Source organism: Ovis aries, chromosome 1 (assembly GCF_016772045.2).
Source record: "Ovis aries strain OAR_USU_Benz2616 breed Rambouillet chromosome 1, ARS-UI_Ramb_v3.0, whole genome shotgun sequence".
Lineage (NCBI taxonomy): Eukaryota > Metazoa > Chordata > Mammalia > Artiodactyla > Bovidae > Ovis > Ovis aries.
Genome location: NC_056054.1, coordinates 29156067 through 29179650, shown reverse-complemented (window position 1 = coordinate 29179650; position 23584 = coordinate 29156067). Strand labels below are relative to the sequence as shown.

At 42.7% G+C, this 23584-nt stretch overlaps 1 protein-coding gene across 2 annotated transcripts; it reads right to left on the bottom strand.

Annotated features, from left to right (window-relative positions):
* Positions 1 to 10: 10 nt before the first annotated feature.
* On the bottom strand, positions 11 to 23584 carry TTC4 (tetratricopeptide repeat domain 4). Of its 2 annotated transcripts, none has more exons than XM_012152601.3 (10): positions 23424 to 23584; positions 22740 to 22857; positions 21844 to 22005; positions 19001 to 19078; positions 17476 to 17600; positions 11937 to 12023; positions 10025 to 10242; positions 9345 to 9426; positions 3201 to 3283; positions 11 to 1115 (listed from the first exon to the last, which is right to left on the bottom strand). In XM_012152601.3, exons 1-10 carry the CDS (start codon positions 23532 to 23534, stop codon positions 1013 to 1015), a joined length of 1167 nt encoding a protein of 388 aa, XP_012007991.1. In that variant the 5' UTR covers positions 23535 to 23584; the 3' UTR covers positions 11 to 1012. The 2 variants fall into 2 exon arrangements, with proteins under 2 accessions (XP_012007991.1, XP_060256164.1); XM_060400181.1 differs by having other exon boundaries at positions 23468 to 23584.

The window sequence follows — 23584 nt, the reverse complement described above, 5'->3', positions numbered from 1 at the left end:
ATCTCAGTGCTTATTATTAATACTACAACAAATATTTATTTCTCATTCATGTCACAGTCAATGGCTGCAGGCCAGCTGCTTCAGCTCTGCTCCACGTGTTTTAGCATCCAGCTGAAGGAACAGCCCACCCTGGGAAATACATTCCCAGGCAGAGGGAAGAGCATGATCCACCGCACCATACCCTGCAAGCTCTGCCTGAACATGTCCACTCACATCCCTTTGCATCAGGAGAAGGGACGCACCCTCCTCACTGGGGGAAAGGGTGGGCAATGCAAGGACAGGACATATAAAATCCTCTAGGAAGGAGGAAGCAAATAGCTGTAGGCAAAAATACAACAGATGACAGTGACTCAACGTGCAAACAGATTTTCCAGATTAAAAGGCATAAAATTCTAAACATGAAAACTGATACACTGTCTAAGTGTGTCACAGGTCTCCATACTGCAAAGATCAGGAAACATGGCAAACTTTTTAGGGGTTCTAGAGGAGCCTCAATTTGCAACTCTTCATAAAAGATGGAGAATTAGGACCTGGCTTCCCTGGCCCCATCTCACCCCAAGGCATCTACAGGATCCCAACAGAGCAGGCCTCTGTGTTCATGAAGGACTTCTCGGCATTAACACCTTACACGTGTGGCTGTGTATGTGTGCAGTGTGAGGCACACAGCTGCAGAACCATGTCCTGGGATCATGAGTCTTCAGGTCAGAGCTGGAGGGTGGTGTTAACACAACTCACAGTGAGTCCAAGCAGGTCATAAGCAAGGCACAGAGCTCAGCAGCAAGAGAGCAAAGTGAAGGCCTGCTAGAGCTCGGCGGTCTGACCCGAGAGGCTGAAGTTCAAGAAGGCAGCAGCTCCTCCCCAACCATGATGCAGGGAAGGCCTGCCCCTGGGGTGACAGGAATAAAGTGCTGGGTTCGAAGAGTAGATCTTGCTGATTCAAGTATGCTTAACTCCAGGCTGAGGTGGGGGAGGGAGGAGGCCCAGGGAGCCTGGCTCCCACAGCATGGCCCAGTCACTTTACCTGGTGCACCTTTTTCCCCCGGAGATAATTCCTACAAAAACCAGAGGATCCTACACAGACCAAAAATGTTGGTGTCAGGGCTTTTACAAAGTACCTGCAGTGAACACAAGAAGAGAGAGGGATAATTGAATTGCAATCTTAATCACCCATGGACCTTCCCAACAACAGTCAAGGTGAAGCTTTAGATGTGAGTCAACATTAAAACACAAGTTTAGCACATTTATTTGCTTGGTTGTTTATAAGTCTGCAAATGAGCATGACCCCCTCCCCCTTAGAACCTAGCCAGAACCTCTGGGCCAGTCCTCTGGGTCCTCTAGCATCATGTATGTTTATGGCTAAACATAAAATAAGACCATGCTTTCATTCCTTCATTCAACAGTACGTGCCCAGGGTAAGCCAGGCCTTGTGCTGAAAAAAACAGATTAAACAACAAACAAAAGCCACCATCACTGTCTAGAGAAAGGGAGATAAATAATGACAGTGAGGCACAACTGTAGAAGCATTTTTGAGGTACAGTGTTAACCCAAAGAGACATAATTCCTCTACGGGAAAGGGAAATCAGGAAAGGTTTCTGGGAGCTGTCACGTCTCAGCTTGCATTAACTGGAAAAGGGGTCCTGATGGGCACGGGGGAGAAAAAGCCAGGAGGTGCAGGTCACTAGAGCTTTTGCTGTTGCTGGGCATAAAGCAAATGGAGCAGGCATGCTGGACAGCAGGCAAGGCCGTGGACTCAGGTCCAAGGGTTTCTGCACCACCCTGTGGGCTCGGATCTGGGCAGAGGAGCCTGTATCATGGCCCAGCACCCAGTTCAGAGTTTGATGTTGCTGGTCTGAAGTTCCTCTGTGCTGGGCTGTCTCTTGCCTATGCTAATCACTTAAAAAATAATGACTTCCAATGTATTTATACTTTCTCAGAAGCATGAAATTGGTTTTCCTCCATCAATCAGTCTGCTTTATATTTAAGATTTCTCTGCATTTTCTGGGAGATAAGGTAGAGCAGACCTCAGGCCTTTAAAGAATTCTGGATAATTTACTAACAATTGAGAAAATGAAGAGCTAAAAATCTGTCTATAAACTAGAAGGGTAATTTAGGGCTAGGAAAAAACAATGCTGCCAAGAGAAGTCATCATTCATATCTGAAGAAATCCTCACCTCCTGCCTGCCAGGCCAAAGCAGGAACATCAAGACCAGCTAGACACTCACTGAGTCAGTCAACACATCACCAATTCCCACCCCAATCTACCTCCTAAACTTCAATCCACCCCTACTTCACGTCTCACCACTGAACAGTACACTTAAGATCTGTACACTACTTGGTAAATTTTACCTAAACGCCCTCTAGGGCTCCACACACCATCGTCAGGATTCATGCTCCCTAGAGCATTCGAGGCTGCCATACACGGTCCTAACATGGTCCTCCAGCCTCATTTCCAACCCAACCACCCTTTTCAAACCCAACCACCCTTAGCGTACTGGACTCTGCCTAAATCCAAGACATTTGCTTTGCTCAAAGCTCAGGGAAAATTGGCCCAAGGGTCAACTATAAAGCTACTGAGGCCATAACCTTATAGTCCAGGAACCCCCAAAGCTAAGAGACAACTGCCAAATCCAACTGGCTCCCACTGCAATTAACCAAGGTGCCCTCTCACAGTAGACCGCCCCTCTCAGTGCATCAGAGCACTGACTCCTACTCTCTCTCCTACCTGAGAAATATGTAGTCAAGAGTTACTATCCTCATTTTAGAGATGAGCCAACAGACCCAGGGAGGCAGTATGGGCTTAGAGGCACACAGCCACTAAATGATGGTGTCTGACTTCAAGAGCCAATGCTCTTTCCATACGACAACATCAAGGGACACAGGCGCAATTAGGAACAGGAGGGCCATCCCAGCTGTCTTTGGTACAAAAGCCAGGCAGCGCTTTCTTTTTCAACCAGCCCCATTCACTTCCCCCTGAGGATGTCACGGCTGTGGTGCAATGGGCTGAGTCAGCACACTGCAGCCTGTTTGGCCAAAAGCCTGGGCCAGTCTCCGTGGGCTGCTGTCTCACAATGTTGCATCCAGGGCAGAAGGGAGGGGAGCACAAGGCTAGTGCTCAGCAGTGAAACGGGAACCTGGCCATGTCCCTGGGATGGTGCCTGAGCACCCTTCCTGGTCTACCCAGCCCCATGAAGGTGACTCACCTGGGGTGCTGCAGCACCTGCAGCAGGGTGCTACTGGGAGGCACGCAGTACAGCTCCTCCCTGTCCTCATCCTCAAAGTAGACCTGCAGGATGAACAGAGGGACACAAGTCAGACACCAGTAAAGGGCTTCAGCGACACTAGGCATGCTGAGGCCAAATCGGGTTAATGTGTAAGAGACAGCAACTGCTGAGACTAAAATCCAGGCCCATGAGCCTTCCTTCCCTAACAATTCAGTCGTAGAGCCATTAGGTATGGGGAAAGGAGGCAGCAGTGGCCCAGAGCAGAGAAAGAGAGATGTCCACACAGGAGGCAGCCCTGGGCAGGTGTCAAAGCCCAGCCAGTGGAGATACGCATTCTCACTGGGGACTGGCCAGCCAAGCAGGGTGAGAAGGGCAGCCACTCATGGCAGGGGGAGGCCTGCTGAGGGGAGTGGGCCTACGCTGGATAAGAAAGACATTCCTGCAGGACGGTTGAGCAGTGCAGGGCGACAGCGTATGTAGGATGAGGAGGGCACCATGCTGGGGCAACAGGCTGATGCGGGAGTCAGTCCACGTGAGCGAGGGAAGGCTCCCCATCGGAGGGGATGCTGGTGGTGAGGGGAGGGGAATTAAATGTGGGGCAACCGATCAAACAAATATATTAATAATAATAGAAGCCACTGAAAAAATAGAGAAAGAGTTGGTATTGGATTAGAATTGGAGATACCAGTGACAGCTCATGTTTTTATACACACACATGCACGCCAATGGAGCAGTGAGCATCCTCCTCCCTTCACCCCTGTACTTAGGAGTATAGCTACTAGACAGATCTTGACTTCTAAATACTATTTCCTGCTAAAAAGAACCAAAGCTCCTTGGGGAAAATGGCTGATTCTAGAGCTAAGGCAAAAAAAGCACAATTTGAGCCTCAAACACATTGTAACACAAAGCAAGGAAGTGCTTTAAAAATGGAGGCAAGTCTGAAGGACACAGAAGCAAATTTGAAGGAATTCCCACTGACCAAATCCTAGACACCTTGAGCATAATGTAACCATGAAAGTGAAAGTGAAGTCACTCAGTCGTGTCTGACTCTGTGACCCCATGGACTGTAGCCCACCAGGCTCCTCCGTCCATGGGATTCTCCAGGCAAGAATATTGGAGTGGGCTGCCATCGCCTTCTCCAGGAGTAATAGATTATAACTCAATTAACAAAATAAACCATAAATCCACTGACATAAACAACGGTTTGATGAACAAGAAAATATGTGTATCATCTCCAAGTACCTCCCTATAAAATACTAACTACAAAGGGGAAAAGAGTAACTTTATGCAGTACAGAAGCTTGTATACCCCACCTCAATCAAGTGATGAACGTGAACATCATCAGTAATGGGACATTTGAAATTATGACGTCTGACAGGATGCAACAAGAATATAGCACTGCTCTGTGATATTCCAGTCAGATACACATAATCTAGGCCAAAAGACACACACGACAAACCCACACTTTCCACAAAATAACTGGTCTGTAACCTGCAAAAGTGGTAAGATCAAGAAAGTTGACTAAAGACTGAAAATCTTCTGTAGCCCAAAGGAGACTGAAGGGACATGAGCACTAGATACAATACTATGTGGGATTCCTTCTGCTATAAAGAACGTTACTGGTGACTGGCGGAGGGGATCAAGATGGTGGGAACAAGAAGATGTAGAGCTCACTCCCACACACACAAACATCAAAAATACATCTACATGTAGAACAATTCCCACAGAAACTAACTAGAAACTGGCAGATCTCCTACACAACCAAACCTGCAACAAAGATCTCCACATCATCAGGTAGGACAGGGAAAGAAATAAAAGCATCAGGCTGGGACTGGTACCACTGGAGGGGATCTGTAGTGAAGAGAAGTCCACATGGATGGACCCTCACCCTGAGGAGCCTGCGTGCCAGCTGGGAAATCCACTGACACAAGAGAGAAGCCCAGACTGTACAAGTAAGGACATGTGCTGGCCTGCTGACAATCAGGACAGAGAGAGAGCTGCGCTGGAGGCTGCCACCTCGACAGGCACGTCCCAATCCAAAGGACCAATACCCTAGCCCCACTCACCCCACACCACAGCCTGGTGTGAGACTAGGGCAAAGGTTCAGTCTAGCTGTGCGGACAGACTAGGGTGATGTGGTCCGAGTAGAACCACGGAGACCACTGTCAGTGTACACACCAGGGTGGTGGGTCAAACCAGGCAGACATGTCAGCATATGCATCAGGCATCACAAGGGCATACAGCAGCTAAGCACTGGATCTCAGGCAGACAGGCCCTGGGAGAGGACTTGATCTAGCTACAGAGAGAGACTGGAGGGCCTGGGATGTGATTTGGGGGAGATACAGAATCCACTGTCAGTACCCACGCAGCAGGGGCACGTCTAGCTACAGCAGACACTGTCAGCACACGCACTGGGCAGTCCTGCAAGAACACAGTGGCTAGGCAGTCAGGACCTGCCTGGGTATGGCTGCAGGGATGGCTTCCCAATGGAAGCAGCCTAGTTCTGCCCACTCCACATGGCAACTACTGTCAGATCTAGAGTGGACAGGTCCTGGGAGAGGTCTACCACAGAGGCTGCCCAGGTCCCAGGTGGCACCACAGCCTCCTCAATTCCTGCAGCCACAACACCCTGACCCCCAACTCCAGCCTACTTCACACCACAGCCTTGCACTAGACAATCACAGCAGAGAAAAGGAGGCGACCCTGGGCTGCTTCTGAGGGGAACCATGGCGGTGCTCAAGTTCACCGAGACTGCATGGACGTCACTTGCTTCAGCAACCACTTTCTTTGGGGCAGGGCACACACTCAAAGGCAACGAAGCCTGATCCATCCTGACCCTCGTGGCTTCTACCCCAACAACGGGGGAGCAGACCCTGCCTGGTAAGCCATGGAGCAGAGAGGAGGCCCCACCTCTCATCCAAGGCAGGCTCTAGACACACCATACCACCAACCATACCCCCACCAAGGGCGACAGCACACTCAAGAAAGATGTGGCTGGCATCCACACCCAAAACAGCCCTCACACAAGTACTGGACACACTCTGAGCAGGAATGCTTTTTTAAGACCACAATAGCTAACTTTTTTAAGACCACAATAGGTAACTTTTTTCATAAATTCACAGAGATAGTGAAAGTGAAGTAAAATGAAAAAGCAGCGGAACTTCTCCCAGTTAGAAGAACAGAATTCCCCTGAAAGAACAAGTAATGAGACAGACCTCTCCTGTCTATTAGACCTCAAGTTCAAAAAGGAGGTAATAAAAATGCTAAAGGAATTAAGAAAGATTATCAGTAAAAATGCTGATCACTCTAAAAAGGACTAGAAACTATAAACATGAATCAACTGAAATTAGATAATTCAATTGCTGAGATAAAAACCAACTCTGTAAGTAATGAATAGCAGACTAAATGTCACAGAAGAACAAATAAGTGATCTGGAAAATAGAATAATGAAAACCACCCGATCAGAACAGCAGACAGAAAGACAAATGGAAAAAAAAAAAAAAAAAAGAAAACAACATATGAGCTCTACAGATGAATATAAAGCATGCCAACCTACACATAATAGGAGTTCCAGAAAGCAAAGAGAGAGAAAAGGAGACCAAAAATGTGTTTGTAGAAATTATGGCAGAAGACTTCCCAAACCTAACAAAAAAAATAGATAGCCAGGTACAGGAAACAAAGACGGTTCCAAACAAGATGAACCCGAATAGATCCAGAACAAGACACAGCATAATTAAAATAGCAAAAGTTAAAGAGAAGATTCCAAAGTCAGCAAGAGAAAGACAAAGAGTCAGTTAAAGAGGAACCCCCATAAGGCTATTAGCTGATTTGTTCACAGAAACACTGTAGTCCAGAGAGAGTGGCATGATATAGTCAAAGTCCTGAAGAGGAAAAATCCACAACCCTATCCGGCAAAACTATCATTTACAATAGAAAGAAGGATAAATAATTTCTCAGACAGGCAAAACTAAAAGAATTCAGCAATACTAAGGGTCTTTAGTACTGAAAGGTCTTCTCTAAGTAGAAAAGCAGCAGAATCTATTGGAAAGGAAGATCACAATGGGAAAGGCAAATATATAAAAGGATAAAAGATCATTTAAATGAGCCAGTACACAGATTAAAAAACCAAAAAATTCTGTAAAAGCAATTAAAACTATAATTAACAGCAAAAGGATAAACAAGAAGATGTAAAATAAATAGGACATAAAAATCATAAAATGTGGGGGAAGGGAGTATAAAGAAGAAAAAAATCAAGTTGTATTCACTCCACAGTCACAAGGACAGTTCAATATACACCAGTCAATCAGTGTGATATATCACATTAACGAATGGAAAGACAAAACCTATGTGATCATCTCAACAGATACCAAAAAAGCATATGACAAAATTCAACCTCCACTCATGATAAAAACTCTCAAAAATGGGCAGAAGACCCAAACTGACATTTCTCCAAAGAAAACATACAGGTAGCCAACAGAGACCTGAAACGATGCTCAACATTGCTAATTACTGAAGAAATGCAAATCAAAAACCAAAGTGAGGTAACACCACACATCAGTCAGAATGGCCATCATTAAAAAGTCTACAAATAGATGCTGGAGAGGATGAAGAGAAAAGGGAACCCTCCTACACTGTTGGTGGGAATGTAAACTGGTGCACCCACCATGGAAAGCAGAAGCTAATAGTTACAATATGATCCCAGCAACCCCACTCCTGGGTATATATTCAGAGAAAACTCGAACTTGAAAAGACACATGTATCCCAATGTTCACGGCAGCACAATTTATAATAGCCAAGAATGGAAACAACCCAAGTGTCCATCAACAGATGACTGGCTTAAGAGGATGTATATATACACAATGGAATATTACTCAGCCATAAAAATATGGCCTTTTGCAGCAACATGGATGGACCTAGAAAATATTATACTTAGTGAAGTCAGTCACACAAAGGAAAATATTATATGGTATCATTACGTGTGGAATCTAAAAAATAATACAAGGACTTCCCCAGTGGTACCATGGAAGACTCTGTGCTTCTACTGCAGGGGGTACAGGTTCACTCCCTGGTCAGGGACCTGAGATGCCACATACCATGTGGTGTGGCCAAAAAAATAAAAAAATTTAAAAAAAAATAAAAATGAATCTACATGTAAAACAGAAAAGAGACTCACAGACACAGAAAACAAACATTACCAAAGAAGAAAGAGGTGGAGGATAAATTAGGAGTATCGGATTAACAGATACAAACTTCTATACATAAAATACATAAGCAACAAAGATTTACTATATAGTACAGGAAACTATTTTCAATAGCTCATAGTTAACATATAATGGAAAATAATCTGAAAAAATATAACTGAATCACTTTACCGTATACTTGAGAAACACAATACTGTAAATCAACTATACTTCAATTAAAAGAAAACTTTTTAATTAGTAGTATGTGCAAAAAAAAAAAAAGTGTTTCTGGGGGCTGGGGGGAAAATCTGTGAAAACTAATGGAGTCTGAGGATTAGCTGGTACTAGTGTATCAAAGTTAATTTCCTGATTCTGATGATTTATTGGGATCATGAAAGAAAATATCCTTGTGTGTAGGAAACAGACACTTAAGTCTTCAGAGGTGATGGGGCATCAGTTGACATCTTACCCTCAAACAGAAGACAAATTTCTTTGTTCTGTAAGTTGTGATTTTTTTTTCAAAGTTGCAACAGTGGAATGTTATTCAGCCTTAAAAACAGTAAGATTCTGACCCATGCTACATGATGATAAATCTTAAAGACATTACACCAAGTAAATTAAGCCAGATAAAAAAGGACAAATACTCTATGACTCCACCTACACGAGGCGCCTAGAGTAGATCCATTCAGGGACAGCGAGGAGGAACAGAGTTCCTGTACATCAGTTCAGGATGATGAAATCGAGACCGACTGTGGTAATGGTTGTACAACAATGTGGAGGCACTTAATGCTACTGAACTGTACATTTTGAAATGTTTAAAATGGTACATTTTATGTTTTTTATATTTTGCCACAATTTTTTTTTTTTAAGGCAGTGAAACCTTGCTCTGCCCCGATTCCCCCAACCCCAATTCTCATAGAGGGACAAAAGAAAACTTCCTTACCTCTAAATTATCAGGGCAGTATTTTTGCTCTAAATCCCAAGAGGGTGTTTCACCAAACATCACCATTAGATGATCAATAAACCTAAGGAGATATAACATGTACTTTCCAGTATCAGTAACTCATAATCTTGTTTTCCCACATCCCATCCCCTGGACACCAATTCACAGAGGTATCAAGAGTATATAAATCATGAAATGCAGGCCTAATCCATTTTGACAACAGTGCCCAAAATATGTGAATCATTTGTCCCACTATGACACAGTAGTTCTCTTTAACTGACTCAGGATTAACAACATTCAGATACTGAGCCACAGTCTAACCACTAACTATGAATCACATGTTAAAATCACTAGTTATATGTTTTCTAATAAACATACCCTTCAGTTTTATTCATGCACTACCTCCAATACTTTCATCTCTCACAAAAGACAACTCCCAGTGCTTGACAAACACTGTACTGTGGCGTTACTAACGGTGAGACCATGTCTCTCATTGCAAAGCTTCTTGGTGAAAGGAGAAATCCGCTATGGCTTAGAGATTATGCTAAACCAGACTGTGTAATAAAACTCTCTAAAACTATTCTCTTCCCTCCTCACCCAAAATTCTACCTGTGCATCCTGCTGAAAAAACAGGGAAGTGCATGCAAGCACCACAGAAGGCTCCTAGGGAAGGAAGTTACCTGGAATCCTCGTGAAAAGCAGAGACCAAGTCCGACTGGGCATACTCCGGGTACAGAAAAAGCACAGGCCAGCTCAGTCTTCCCTGGTCATCCACACTCAGCCTGGCTCCACAGGGGTTCTCAGAGCTGAGCCCATACAGGACAAGCTCACTGAGACCTTCTGAAGCTGAGTCTTCATCCTCTCCAGCAGCTTCAGCAACTAGCCTGATGTTCCTAGCCTGGATTAAAGCAATAACATACATGTCATGTGAGAAGGATGCAAACTCACTTCACTAGAACAGGGAAAACTGTAACACTACCAGCTCCGTGAAGGCCAGCTCTACACATGATTTGTCTTCATTATCCCTGATACCTGCTGAACTCACCTTTACCGGCCATCTACCACAAGCGAGACTCTTGTCACAGACATGAACTAGACATGGTAGTAAGTCCAACATAAGGGAAGAAGTAAAGCTGTGGAACTGCAGACCATGAATAATTAATTCAGCCTGGAGGCTGGAGGTGACTGGGGAATGCTAGGTCTTGAACAATGACTCTGAAAGGCAGAAGAATTGGGGCACATGGGGAGTGGAAGGGCATTCTACCCCAGGGAATAGCCAAGGAACAGCTTGTGCTAAGGTATTAAAAAATACAGAGTGGCATGTACAAAAATGGAAATGTTTTCAACTTGGCTGGGACATGGGATACTAAAAATTATATATACACTGACTTAATCTTGAGTCTGTCATAGAAATAAGGATAAATCAAAGGTCTGAATGGTAGAGTCACCTCTTACATATGCTGGGGGTAATTTCCTAAGGTTAGCCCACAAGGGAAAAATGACATGCAATCAAAACTACCTTGATGGCATCTCCTATACCAGGGGTTTGCAAACTTTCCCTGAAAGGGTCAGATTAAGAAATATTTTAGGTTTTGTGGACCAGATGGTCTCTGTGGATATTACTCAACTCTGCCACTGTAGTGTGAAAACAGTCATCAGTAAGACACATATAGGCAGGGCCATGAGCCACTGGCTGCAGCTTGCTGACCCTAGCTTTAAACCACTAAAATACAATATATATATAGCTTTGGGTATATTACTCTCTAGAGTAGTTCTCAAATATAATGAAGTTTCAGATGCAGAGTTAAAGAAGAATACCAAAATAATGTCTATATGCCAATGTCTAGGCATTCCAATACTCTACATTTGAGAAAATGACCAAATCTCTCTGGAGTTATTCCCTTCTGTTTAATCGGTTAACATGTTAACAGATTTTCTGTTGTAGGGCAGAACTAGCGGAGTGCATCTCAGTACTGTGAAGTTCTCAAAGCGAACAAATAATTTTAAGGAGGTACATAATTTAACTCAACAAAGAATGAAATCAAGAACCAAATTCATAGCCAGTATTACCTCCCCTGTGAAGCCAAGGCTCAATAGGTGACCTGTGAAAGCAAGATTTGGATCAGACTTTTCCTACATTTATTTAAAATGCAGGCAAGAGAGGGAAGGGGAGGTAGAATTTTGTGTTACTGTGATAGTTAGGAGAGCTACATCCTAAAATCACTTCCTCAGGATGCAGTGTAATACAGGGACCAAGAGCAAGGACCTGGCTCTGACATACACTAGCTATGTGAGGTTTCTCTGAGACCATGTGGAATAAGAAAGAACAAGATCCACCTCAGAAGGCTACTGTGAAGATTAGATAATGATTAACCCATAGCAACTATTCAGTATATGTTAACCTGAAACCAACACATGCATATAATTGACACAGCTGACTGAACTCAGGGGGTCTGACTTGTCACACTGCTTCACCAAAAGCAGAAAGAAAATGAACAACTCATTCAGGTAAAGCATCCCCAGAAAGGTTCCCGATCAACTTCATGATGAGTGAATTCTGCAAGACCATAGGGCAAAAGTTTGAGAACTCACCTTGATGGCCTGGAGTAAAGCCTCATTCTGATCCTGCTTCTTCTTTTCTTTCAGCTTTGCTTTCCTTATATCCCTCTGTTCAGTTCGCTGAAAATGAAAAATTCAGATGCATGAGCTCTAAAATTCAGATGCCTCCTCTCCTCTTCTGTTACTCCAGCCTGACCCTAAATAGCTATCTCTTGTCTCTATTCAACTCTGGCTCCTAAAGGAACACCAGTGGCTGGATTCAGTTCAATAAACATTTAAGAAGCACATGTCTGGGTGCTAGGACCAGCGGCAACAGTAATGTTAAAACCTACCCCAGGAACTCACAGTCTACCGAGGGGGACAGACATTTGAAAAGGTCTAGTGTTAGCCTGGGAGTATGAACTGAGTGCTCTGAAACACAGAGGAGGGAGTGATGACTGATTCTGCCCCATGGAGGTGGGTTTAGACAGAAACCAGATCAAAGAGAAAGGGCATTCTGGAAAGAGGACCTGACATAAGGGCCAATGGGGCATTAAAACTTCTGTTATGGATGGAGTACAGGAAAACACACTGGGAAAAACTCAGGCCAAGAACATATCAGAGACTCTGCCCTGGGCCAAAAACTTATCACAGACTCTGCCTCTTGCACAATTACAGTTCATGAGAGAAAAATATCACCAGTCTACTTCATCTGGCAGAACTGTAACTCAGATTTCCTTTTCCTACTAGTCTGCCCAAAACCAGCTGATCCTACTCCAACCCTCAGGACTGTGATTAATAGGGGCCAACTTTTTCTCTAAAGGGCCAGACAGTAAGTACTATAGGCTTTGCAAACCATGCACATGTTCAAGCTAAAAGATCTCCAGTCTCATCTGTTTGTACGTCTATGTGTACATTATGCACATAAGATGTCTCTATGGAAAATATTATCAAAATTAAATGTATAAGAAAGCTCTATTTAACAGACTTAAAAGTAAACACAAATTAAATTTTCTAAATATAATGGAAACTGGCCAAAATGAATTTCAGATTCACATGATCTTGGAAATATTCAATATTAAATTATATCTGATAATAAAGCTAGCTTAACCTTGTTGGCTTAACCAATGTAAACATGTCTTACTTATTGTACTTAGGTTAACCGAGTTCATGTTATTTCTGTTGCAGAGTCTGTTAGCAATTGTTGACTGAAAAAAAAAAGCATAACCTAAAAAGGTGAGAATTTTATTTGCAAGACTTGCCAAGGACTTAAACCTGGGAGGCAGCCTCTTGAATAGCTCTAGGAACTGCTCTGAAAAGGTGAGGGAAGACTTCCCTGGTGGGACAGTGGATGGGAACCCACCTGGCAATTCAGGGTACATGGTTCGATCCCTGGTCCCACGTGCCATAACTACTGAAGCCCCCGCAACTAGAGCACGTGGTTTTGTCCTAGAGCTGACTGTTTCTAGAAGAAAAATAAGGAACTAATATGGATACAGAAAGTTGTGAGATTTGAAAAAGGGAATCTTGAAAAAGAAGTTTTGTACACAGTCAGGCTGGAATTAAATTAGGTAAATTTAATTTATCAAATTAAAATTACTAACAGTAGTATGGGACAGGATTTAGTTCCTCTATTAAGAGAAGAAAGTTTTCTTGGAATATTGCTTTTGCTAATAGATTGTATGAATGATGAGTTTCTTTGCCTTTGCATGCTAAGTCACTTCAGTTGTGTCCAACTCTTTGCGACCTTATGGACTGGAGCCCACGGGGCTCGTCTGTCCGTGGGATTCTCCAGGCAAGAATACTAGAGTGGGTTGCCATTTCCTCCTCCAGGGGATCTTCCTGACACAGGGATCAAACCCAGGTCCCCAACCCAGGCCCCCTGCATCTCCTGCATTGGCAGGTGGATGCTTTACCACTGAGCCTCTTGGGAAGCAGAGGCGATGGCTCAGAACATTCATACAGGACCTTCTAGATTCCCAGGAATACACTGGAGCTTTTCAAAGGCCCCACAGAATCTCAATCCCCAGCTTGTCCTTTTACGTTTTCTGGTAAGCCTATTGCTTGTCTCAACTGTTTTCCACTGCCTCAGGCAGACGAAATCTTACATAATTGCCTCAAATTGTATTTGACAAATGCCTCCAATCCCAACACTCTGTGAAAAAGCTTTTCCTACTGGGATAGTTTCAAGATGCCTAAAATAAAAACAACTTGTGAGTGGGGTCTTCTAGATGGTCAAATAATGACACTCTTCTGGCAATGGGGCTTAATACTGTTCTGCCTCTTCTGGTGGCTACCAGGATGCTCATTTTCACCATAATTGTGGGCTGTTGGCTTTCAAGGCTACTATGGACCTTGGGAGAGAGGCGATGGGATAGGGCAAGGTAAAATGCCACAAAGCTTGCTGTTCTTAAGAAGGTGCAGCCATTATTTTCCAATGAATAACCACTACCCAGATTGCTGCACAGCTTTGGTTCATTTCAGAGTTATGCTTTTGGGCCCTGAAATCTCCCTTTAATTACACTTGTGCTGCAGGACACAGACACTTCCATTTAAGTCCACAGAGGAAAACAACAGAATGGAAAAGACTAGAGATCTCTTCAAGAAAATTAGAGATACCAAGGGAACATTTCATGTGAAGATGGGCTCAATAAAGGACAGAAATGGTATGGACCTAACAGAAGCAGAAGATATTAAGAAGAGGTGGCAAGAATACACAGAAGAACTGTACAAAAAAGATCTTCACGACCCAGATAATCACGAAGGTGTGATCACTCACATTCACCTAGAGCCGGACATCCTGGAATGTGAAGTAAGGTGGACCTTAGGAAGCATCACTACAAACAAAGCTAGTGGAGGTGATGGAATTCCAATTGAGCTATTTCAAATTCTAAAAAATGATGCTGTGAAAGTGCTGCACTCAGTATGTCAGCAAATTTGGAAAACTCAGCAGTGGCCACAGGACTGGAAAAGGTCCGTTTTCATTCCAATTCCGAAGAAAGGTAATGCCAAAGAACGCTCAAACTACCACACAATTGCACTCATCTCACATGCTAGTAAAGTAATGCTCGAAATTCTCCAAGCCAGACTTCAGCAATACGTGAACCGTGAACTTCCAGATGTTCAAGCTGGTTTTAGAAAAGGCAGAGGAACCAGAGATCAAATTGCCAACATCCGCTGGATCATCAAAAAAGCAAGAGAGTTCCAGAAAAACATCTATTTCTGCTTTATTGACTCTGCCAAAGCCTTTGACTGTGTGGATCACAATAAACTGTAGAAAATTCTGAAAGAGATGGGACTATCAGACCACCTGACCTGCCTCTTGAGAAATCTGTATACAGGTCAGGAAGCAAAAGTTAGAACTGGACATGGAACAACAGACTGGTTCCAAATAGGAAAGGAGTACGTCAAGGCTGTATATTGTCACCCTGCTTATTTAACTTTCTACGCAGAGTACATCATGAGAAACACTGGGCTGGAGGAAGCACAGCTGCAATCAAGATTGCCAGGAGAAATATCAATAACCTCAGATATGCAGATGACACCACCCTTATGACAGAAAGTGAAGAACTAAAGAGCCTCTTGATGAAAGTTAAAGAAGAGTGAAAAAGCTTAAAGCTCAACATTCAGAAAACTGAGATCATGGCATCTGGGCCCATCAATTCATGGCAAATAGATGGGGAAATAGTGGAAACAGTGGCTGACTTTATTTTGGGGGGCTCCAAAATCACTGCAGATGGTGACTGTAGCCATGAAATTAAAAGACGCTTGCTCCTTGGTAGGAAAGTTATGACCAACCTAGACAGCATATTCAAAAGCAGAGACATTACTTTGTCAACAAAGGCCCGTCTAGTCAAGCCTATGGTTTTTCCAGTAGTCATGTATGGATGTGAGAGTTGGACTATAAAGAAAGCTGAGCCCAAAGAATTGATGCTTTTGAACTGTAGTGTTGGAGAAGACTCTTGAGAGTCCCTTGGACTGCAAGGAGATCCAACCAGTCCATCCTAAAAGAAATCAGTCCTGAATATTCACTGGAAGGACTGATGATGAAGCTGAAACTCCAATACTTTGGCCACCTGATGCGGAGAGCTGACTCATTTGAAAAGACCCTGATGCTGGGAAAGGTTCGGGGCAGGAGGAGAAGGGAACGACGGAGGATGAGATAGTTGGATGGCATCACCGACACAAGGACATGGGTTTGGGTGGACTCCAGAGTTGGTGATGGACAGGGAGGCCTGGCGTGCTGCGGTTCATGGGGTCGCAAAGAGTCGGACACGACTGAGCAACTGAACTGAAAGGCTCTTCTGCAGACAGGCTTGGGAATGGCCTTCCACAGTAGCCTTCTAGATACTCTCTCCTGTATAAGCCACTTTTAGAAATTCTGGCCATACGTAGTTGCCTGGGCTCAAAATTCTGTTCCTGATCCATGTGGGTCCATACCTCTACTTTTGTAGACAGGACCAGAATGACTTCTGACTAAAACTTATCCCTGTTCAGGGCCAGCTCTAGGCTCCCATGGTACTGAAAATTCCCATTTCATAGCGTAGGCAGTGAAGAGGGACCTGGACCAAGAATCAAGAGAACTGAAGTCTAGTTATGGAACAAACCTGTGAGACAGTATTGCAGAGGACTAAGACTGTAGACTCTGGAGCCAGACTGCCTGACTGTGAAGCCCAGCTTCACCAGCTATGTGACTTTCTGATCTCTCTGCTTTAGCCTCCTCACTAGCGGAAAGTGAATTAGAATAGTGCCTACCTTATAGGACTATGTGTGATTTCGACAGATTCGTATAAGTAAAATTTTTAAATAGAACTTGGAACATACATACAGTAAGTGCTAATGTTGAGGCTTTTTTTGGTAGTGATGGTCTGTTATTACTATTGTTTTCAATCATCACTTTTGCTGTTATGTACCAGAAATGTCACATTTCATCAGCAAATTAAAGATGTCTTAATGTTGGAAGTTACAAAAGCATTATAGAAGCCTAGGGCTTCCGTGATGCCTCAGTGGTAAAGAACCCGCCTGCCAATGCAGGAGACACTGGTTTGATCCCTTGGTTCAGAAGATCCCTGGAAAAGAAATGGTAAGCCAGTCCAGTATTTTTGCCTGGGAAATCCTATGGACAGAGGAGCCTGGCAGGTAACAGTCCATGAGGTCACAAAAAAATTGGACAGGACTCAGCAACTAAACAACAAATAGAAGCCTAACATCTTAAGTGTTTAACTGTCTTTCCCCTCCTCTTGCAATAGCTATACTCAGTGTGCAGACTAGACTATGCCACTAGTCTATTTATTCAAATCCTAATAGTCACAAATTTATCCAGTGCTATATATTCTTCCTTACCTCTATCATGTTATAATTACTCATTTACTTCTCTGTGTCCTCTAGAGCCCCATGGGTAGGGACTGATTCGGGGTTGTGTCTGTTGTTGTTTTCTTCTTTTTTTAGCCACACCGCATGACTTGTGGGATCTTAGATCCCCCACCAGGGATTGAATCCAGGCCCTCAGCAGTGAAAGCACAAAGTCCTAACCACTGGACGACCAGGGACCCAAGATCCACTCTGGGAGATGCTAATTAATTTTGCCACCAACCTTCAACTTGTCTGCTTTAGCCCTCAGGTCCAGAAGCTTCTTCTCTGTGGCATCTATCTGCAGCCCCTCATCGCACCAGTTCACAGCCTCGACATAGTTTTTCAGTTCCAAATGGCAAGAGGCACCTGTAGAACCCAGCACCCTTAGTATCCGGGGACAAGACGCATGGAAAGAGCCATCCTTGAACACGACCCCCAACTTCAACCAGCTACCAGCCAGTGGCCTGAAGTTCTGGGAAATGGATGACAAAGTCCTTTCTAGTGCATTCCCCAGACAAGGAACAGTTTCTTATATTTTAGATCAGAAAGGTTTCTAGGTCGCATTCGGATCAAAACTCTCTTTCTGGTATCAAGGACTCTTAAAGTAGGGAAGGCTACAGCTTAGTGGCAAAGAACATGGTCTTTGGAATCAGAGAGATCTGGGCTGGAAATCTAGCTGTCATTAACCAACTAAACATTAGACAGTGGACTGAGTATCCCTGAGCTTTAGGCTGCTCATCTATAAATGATAAGACTAAAGTCCATCTCAGATGACTTTAAATGGAGAGAGAGAAAGCAGAATTTGCCTCAGTCACTCACAAAAGCAATGGCAAAACTAAACATGTTAGGTATCTCCTAGAACTGTTCTTGATGGCTACCAGTTTAAGCTACCTCTCCTTTAATCAGTCGTGTTTTTCCTCCAGTTAGCCTCTGGGCTTTCTACAGAATTTAAAAACATCTGAACTAAAAAAATTTAAATGTCAATAGAATTCAACCTCATCTTTCAGAGATAGAATGGGTGTCTTGCAAACACCACACAGTAAGGTAAAAACGACAATTCAAGCAAGCTACAGACTTCCAGCTGTAGCAAATTCCACATGACTATACACAATTTATTTGCTTATCTTCTTTCCCTATAGCTGAAGGGCCTGGATCTACATAAACTCCCTAACCATGATTACATAAGCATAATTTTAATAAAGCATTTTAAGTTGGTCCATGGGGATATAGAGATTAACATGTAATGAATAAATTAAAGTTTACAAAGCACCACTGAGCTTCTCAAAGAAAAGGTGAAGTATGCAAGTAATAAAAGCAAATTATTACATACAAAGGTCAGACTAGGACAGAAAACATAACCTGGGAACATCTGAACATTAGAGTTATCGGCAAAAGTCCCATAACTTATCTTTTAATTAACAATAACATGGCATTTGAAGATCTTGTCTTTCAATCAGCTAATTTGGAAAAAAAAATTAGAATGTGGCTTTTAGAACTGCTTTAATTAATTTTATTCTTTATTAATTTAAAATGAGGAGTTTCAATTTCTCTATCAATTCTTAAAACACAGACGGTTGAATTATTCTCTGGAGAATTCTTTTAAAAATGGCACGTTGCTGCTGCTAACGACTTAATACTAAGATTGCAAAAATAAGGTAACTTCATCAGTATCTTAGCACTTTAATATCAAAGCTTAAAATACTCCTGGTGTTGCGCATGCCAACTTTTCCATGGCGACAGTCACACTGCAGCTCTACAGGACTTACCTCTTATTATTGCTTTGAGGTGGCAGGGTCTTAGCTTTCTGGCAGCCATCACATCATTGAGAGAAGAACGAAAATTACCTGACAAAACACCATTCAGTAAACGAGAAAACAAGTTTTAAGATCACATTATTTCCAAAATTTTGCATGTAAAGACAAAAACACTCTTGGACAATCTTAGAGAAATATAAATCAGAGCAACTGTTCATAGAAAAAAAATTGTTATGCTCATGAAGCACCTCAGAAATGTTTGTAATAGCAGGCAACCCACCAAACAACTATAAATGGCTAGTAAGCACACGGAAAAATGCTCAAAATCACTGCTGATTAGAGAAATTAAGATTAACATGAAAGTGAAAATTAAAAACAGGTAATACCCAATATTGGTGAAGATATGGTCAAAGTTATTTCAGACTTTACAGGCTATATATGGTCTGTTATACATTGTTTGTTTCATAATCCTTTAAAAAAACACTTTAAGCTCACAGGAGATCAGGGACCCAGATGTGGCCTGAGTCATAGTCTGCCAAATCCTGCTTTAGCCTAAATAATCAGAATTACCGGAAAAATTTTATCACTAACTTTGTTCATTTTTGCATTACTTAAAAAAGCCTAAAAGTAGCTATATACTCAGCAACAGCAGTACAGTAAAACAAACAAACACTGGTATGTCCATATGATGCAACTTCAGTATTCACAAATAATTTAATGACAGGTGAAATTGTTTATGTTATAAAATTAAGTGAAAACTGAACAGAGAATTGGAACAACAGCACGATCTTATCTGTGGAAAAAATACATAAAGAGAAATCCAAAAACTTCTGCTTAAAGGTAGTAGACTGAACATATGCATTTCAACCCCTGTCACTTGACCAAAAAAGCCATTAATCCAGAGACAAGAATGAGAAAATGGAACACACATTTTAAAGCTGGAGAACAAAGAGACACAGGCTAAATGACTAATTAGGCTTGAGACAACTGAAATCTAAGCCACTAGAGGGAAAATTCAAAGCTACCAAGTATACTGCAAAGCCTACAAAGTACCCAGTACTAAGGAATCAACAGCAGCAGGTGCCTCTGTATAAAGGGGTCTTCTGTTTAGTGTATTCTGAGTCAAACTTGACTCTGAATCCTAATCCCAGCACTGCATACTCTTAAGGCAATTCATTTACACATTTACTACATTTTACTGCAGTTTCTTACTCTGTTAACTAGGGATAAAGCTGTTAACCTTATTTACCATACATAGTTGCTATGAACTCAAGAGGGATAAAAAATGTGCAAGTGTTTTGTAAGCCATACCAGTGACAGCATTTAAGGAATGTCTCTTGATTATTATGCATTTGCTCCTCTGGTATTGCAAATACCTGTTTTTTGTTTTTTTTTTCTTGCAAGGTGCTTTTGGTCTTATTAGGCCTATACGTAACATTCTTTGAAGTGAAGTGAGCTCGCTCAGTCGTGTCCAACTTTTTGCGACCCCATGGACTGTAGCCCACCAGGCTCTTCCATCCATGGGATTCTCCAGGCAAGAATACTGGAATGGATTGCCATTTCCTTCTCCAAGGGAACTTCCCAACCCAGGGATCGAACCCGGGTCTCCCGCATTGCGGGCAGGCGCTTTACCCTCTGAGCCAAACATTCTTTAGTTCCCGCAAAAAAGGAACTATGTAGCTCTTATTCACAGTGCAGTGCCTAGCACACAGTAAATGCTTTATATTTACAGTCTGAATAGGTAAATGAATGAAACTTGTTTAAGGAAAAGTCAGGTCTTACTCATTTCTATTTTGCCAGTGCCTAACACAGAACAAGAACTCAGTGTGCTGAACGAAGACAATGTATTCCTCCAGAAGTAAGAAGACTGGGTTTCTAGTCCAGAGTCTGGCACTAACCAAAGGGGTTCTTCTCTACACCTATGTAATGAGGGGGCTGGTTGGCTCAAATAATCTCCAAAGTTCTATACCACTCTTGCTTTTTAGAATTTTATAATGAAACAAGTTAAAGAAGAAAAAAAACTGGAGCAGATTATGACTGGAAAGAAACTCTGCTCCAAAGGTGATGAGTCCCAATAGATCTATCCCAGCTAGACTTTAAGGCTTATTGTCTACCAGTCCCTCAGAAAAGGTTGAAGTCATTCCCAGGTCCTCTCTAAAACTATGTGATAAGAAACAAGGGTTTAATATGCCTAAGATTAGATACCAGCAATGATGTCACCCAAATAATCAGCTGTTTCCCAAAGTCATATCTGCACAACAGTCCTGCATGTTAATAAGTGTTACTTGAAAAGGAGGCACACAAAACCTGAGAATCACAGGATAAGGTTCTCTGCTGTAGGTTTTCTCAGTATTAACATACTAAGGTGCACTGCAAATCTCCAATGAAGAAGCAGCACTGTCCAAGTTTACTTGCCCAAGAAATGTTTTACTTCAAAGGGCCCACAGACTACTGAGAAATTCTCCCTTGGACTAATATAGTTTCTCTCACACAAAGAACTTTATCACCTTAATCCTTCTGGCATCCTTGAGAGGAGGCCAGAGAAAAAAACAACTTACTTTTGAGAGAGGAGAGGCATCTGGGCTCAAAAATTCCAGATCATACCAACTTGCCATGTATTAAAGTATTTGATGTTACTCATGTGGCTCAAATAGTAAGAATTATATAATCTATCTGACATCCCTTTTCACCAATCTACCTGGAAAATCAAAGTTCAGTTAAAGTAAGCTATCTTAGGTTTCTGGGACAAACAGCTCCTTTTCCTCTGACACTCTCAAACCCTCCCCACTAGCCATCATGTAATAGTTTTTTATAAGTTAATCTTTTAGAAAGTACTAAATAATAGAATAAATTACCTAGATAGTATTGTGCTGCTGCCCGATTGGTATAAAGAATAGCATTCAAATCAGGGTCTGTACATTTCTTCTTTAATCCTTCAGTGTATGAAATAACAGCTTTCTTGTAGTCTTTTTCTTTAAAGTAATCATTGCCCTCGTCTTTGTAAGTCCTGGCCTGATCTGCAAAAAAGAGAAGAAAAAAAATCACTATTCCCTATTTTTTAAAGGGCTCATTAAAAATCTAAATCACACAATAATGTAATGACAAACCAAAAAGAACCAATAGGGAAAGAAAACTCAAAAACGAATGCTATAAAACTGGGTATTAATATGGAGAAATAAAGTCACATGTACTTAACTACAATCAATCCTAAATATCTTAGAAAGCAGATTATTAAGTGCTCACACACACCAAAAAAACCATAAAGGAAAAAAGTATACTTATCTCTTGAAGACAGGGCTTTAATTACAGAAGAAATGGGGGGAAATTACACTACTGTTTTCTAGTATGTTGTTTTGAGTCCCTTGAACGCAAATTCCCCTCCTCACTTTAGCAAAAGCCTACAAAATTGTTACAATTCAGTTCAAATTTCCCAGCCACTGAAAGCCCACTTCTACACAACCCCCCCAACCTTTGGTATCCCAACAGCACCTCCAACACCTTGGCACTTATCACATAGGTTTGTCCTGATTCTTTAGGACAGTTGAGCTGTCCACTGGAGTATGACCTTTGAGGGCAGTCTCATTTCTTCCTGTATCCTGGTGCCCAGTATTCAGTAGGTATACAAAAAGTATATGTGGAATAAATAGTGACAAATCAGCTCAGGCTAACCACTTCTGGTATCTATCAAAACCTTTCTAACTCACACTTTATCTCAATTTAATGGAGGAGCTTAGAGAGTCACTGAAGATACCTTCTGGAGATCGCTCTTCATCAAAAATAATTGACTGCAGGCAGGCCAAGTCAGGATTCTCCAGGGGATCAATTTCTGATGGTGAGTTCTTCATAAACAGAGGAATCTTTTCAAATTCCTGGAGGTTGTTAAGGGAAGAATGAACTATACAAATACAATTTTCCACTGAGTAGACCCAATTCCAGGTCTCCACATCAAAGTTTTTTCTCACTCATCATAATTTGCAAATCCTCATGACATCTCTCCCTCCCCGGCCTCAGAGTCCCATCTGTAAAATAAGAGTGCAGAATACCTAAAGACCCTTCAGTTCTCACATTCTTACAAAAGCGGCAGTAACTACCAAACGAGTTGCGCGCTCGTTTGTTTCTGGCACTTCACCCACCCTCTCACTTGAGCTTCGCCAACCATTCTAGTGCTCCCGTCCGAGGAATTTTACAAACGAGGGTATGGTCTCAGATAAGCTCTGTACTCACAAGTTTCTGACTCCAAAACCTGAACACCTAAACATACTGCCAGCTTAAGAAGACCCTCAAAGCTTCGGGGCCGATTTTTAACACACAAGTAGAAACCGCCTATCCACTGGCAGCGCCAAACCTTGGCGGTAGAGCGCCTCAGCGCCCGGGAGGCCCCAGGAGTTGGGACGACGCCCACGCACGCACGTGCTGAGACCCCGGGCCCGCCCACCTCCTCCCACTGGCTCTCGTGGAAGCCGCCACGGTAAGGCTGACTCTGGAACTTTTCCACGAATGAGTCCATGCCGTCGTCAAAAGTGGTGCCCGGATCCTGCTGCTCCATGGCTGCTCCTGGTGATCCAGCCACCGACCAGGCGCCGAGACCCGTACGGC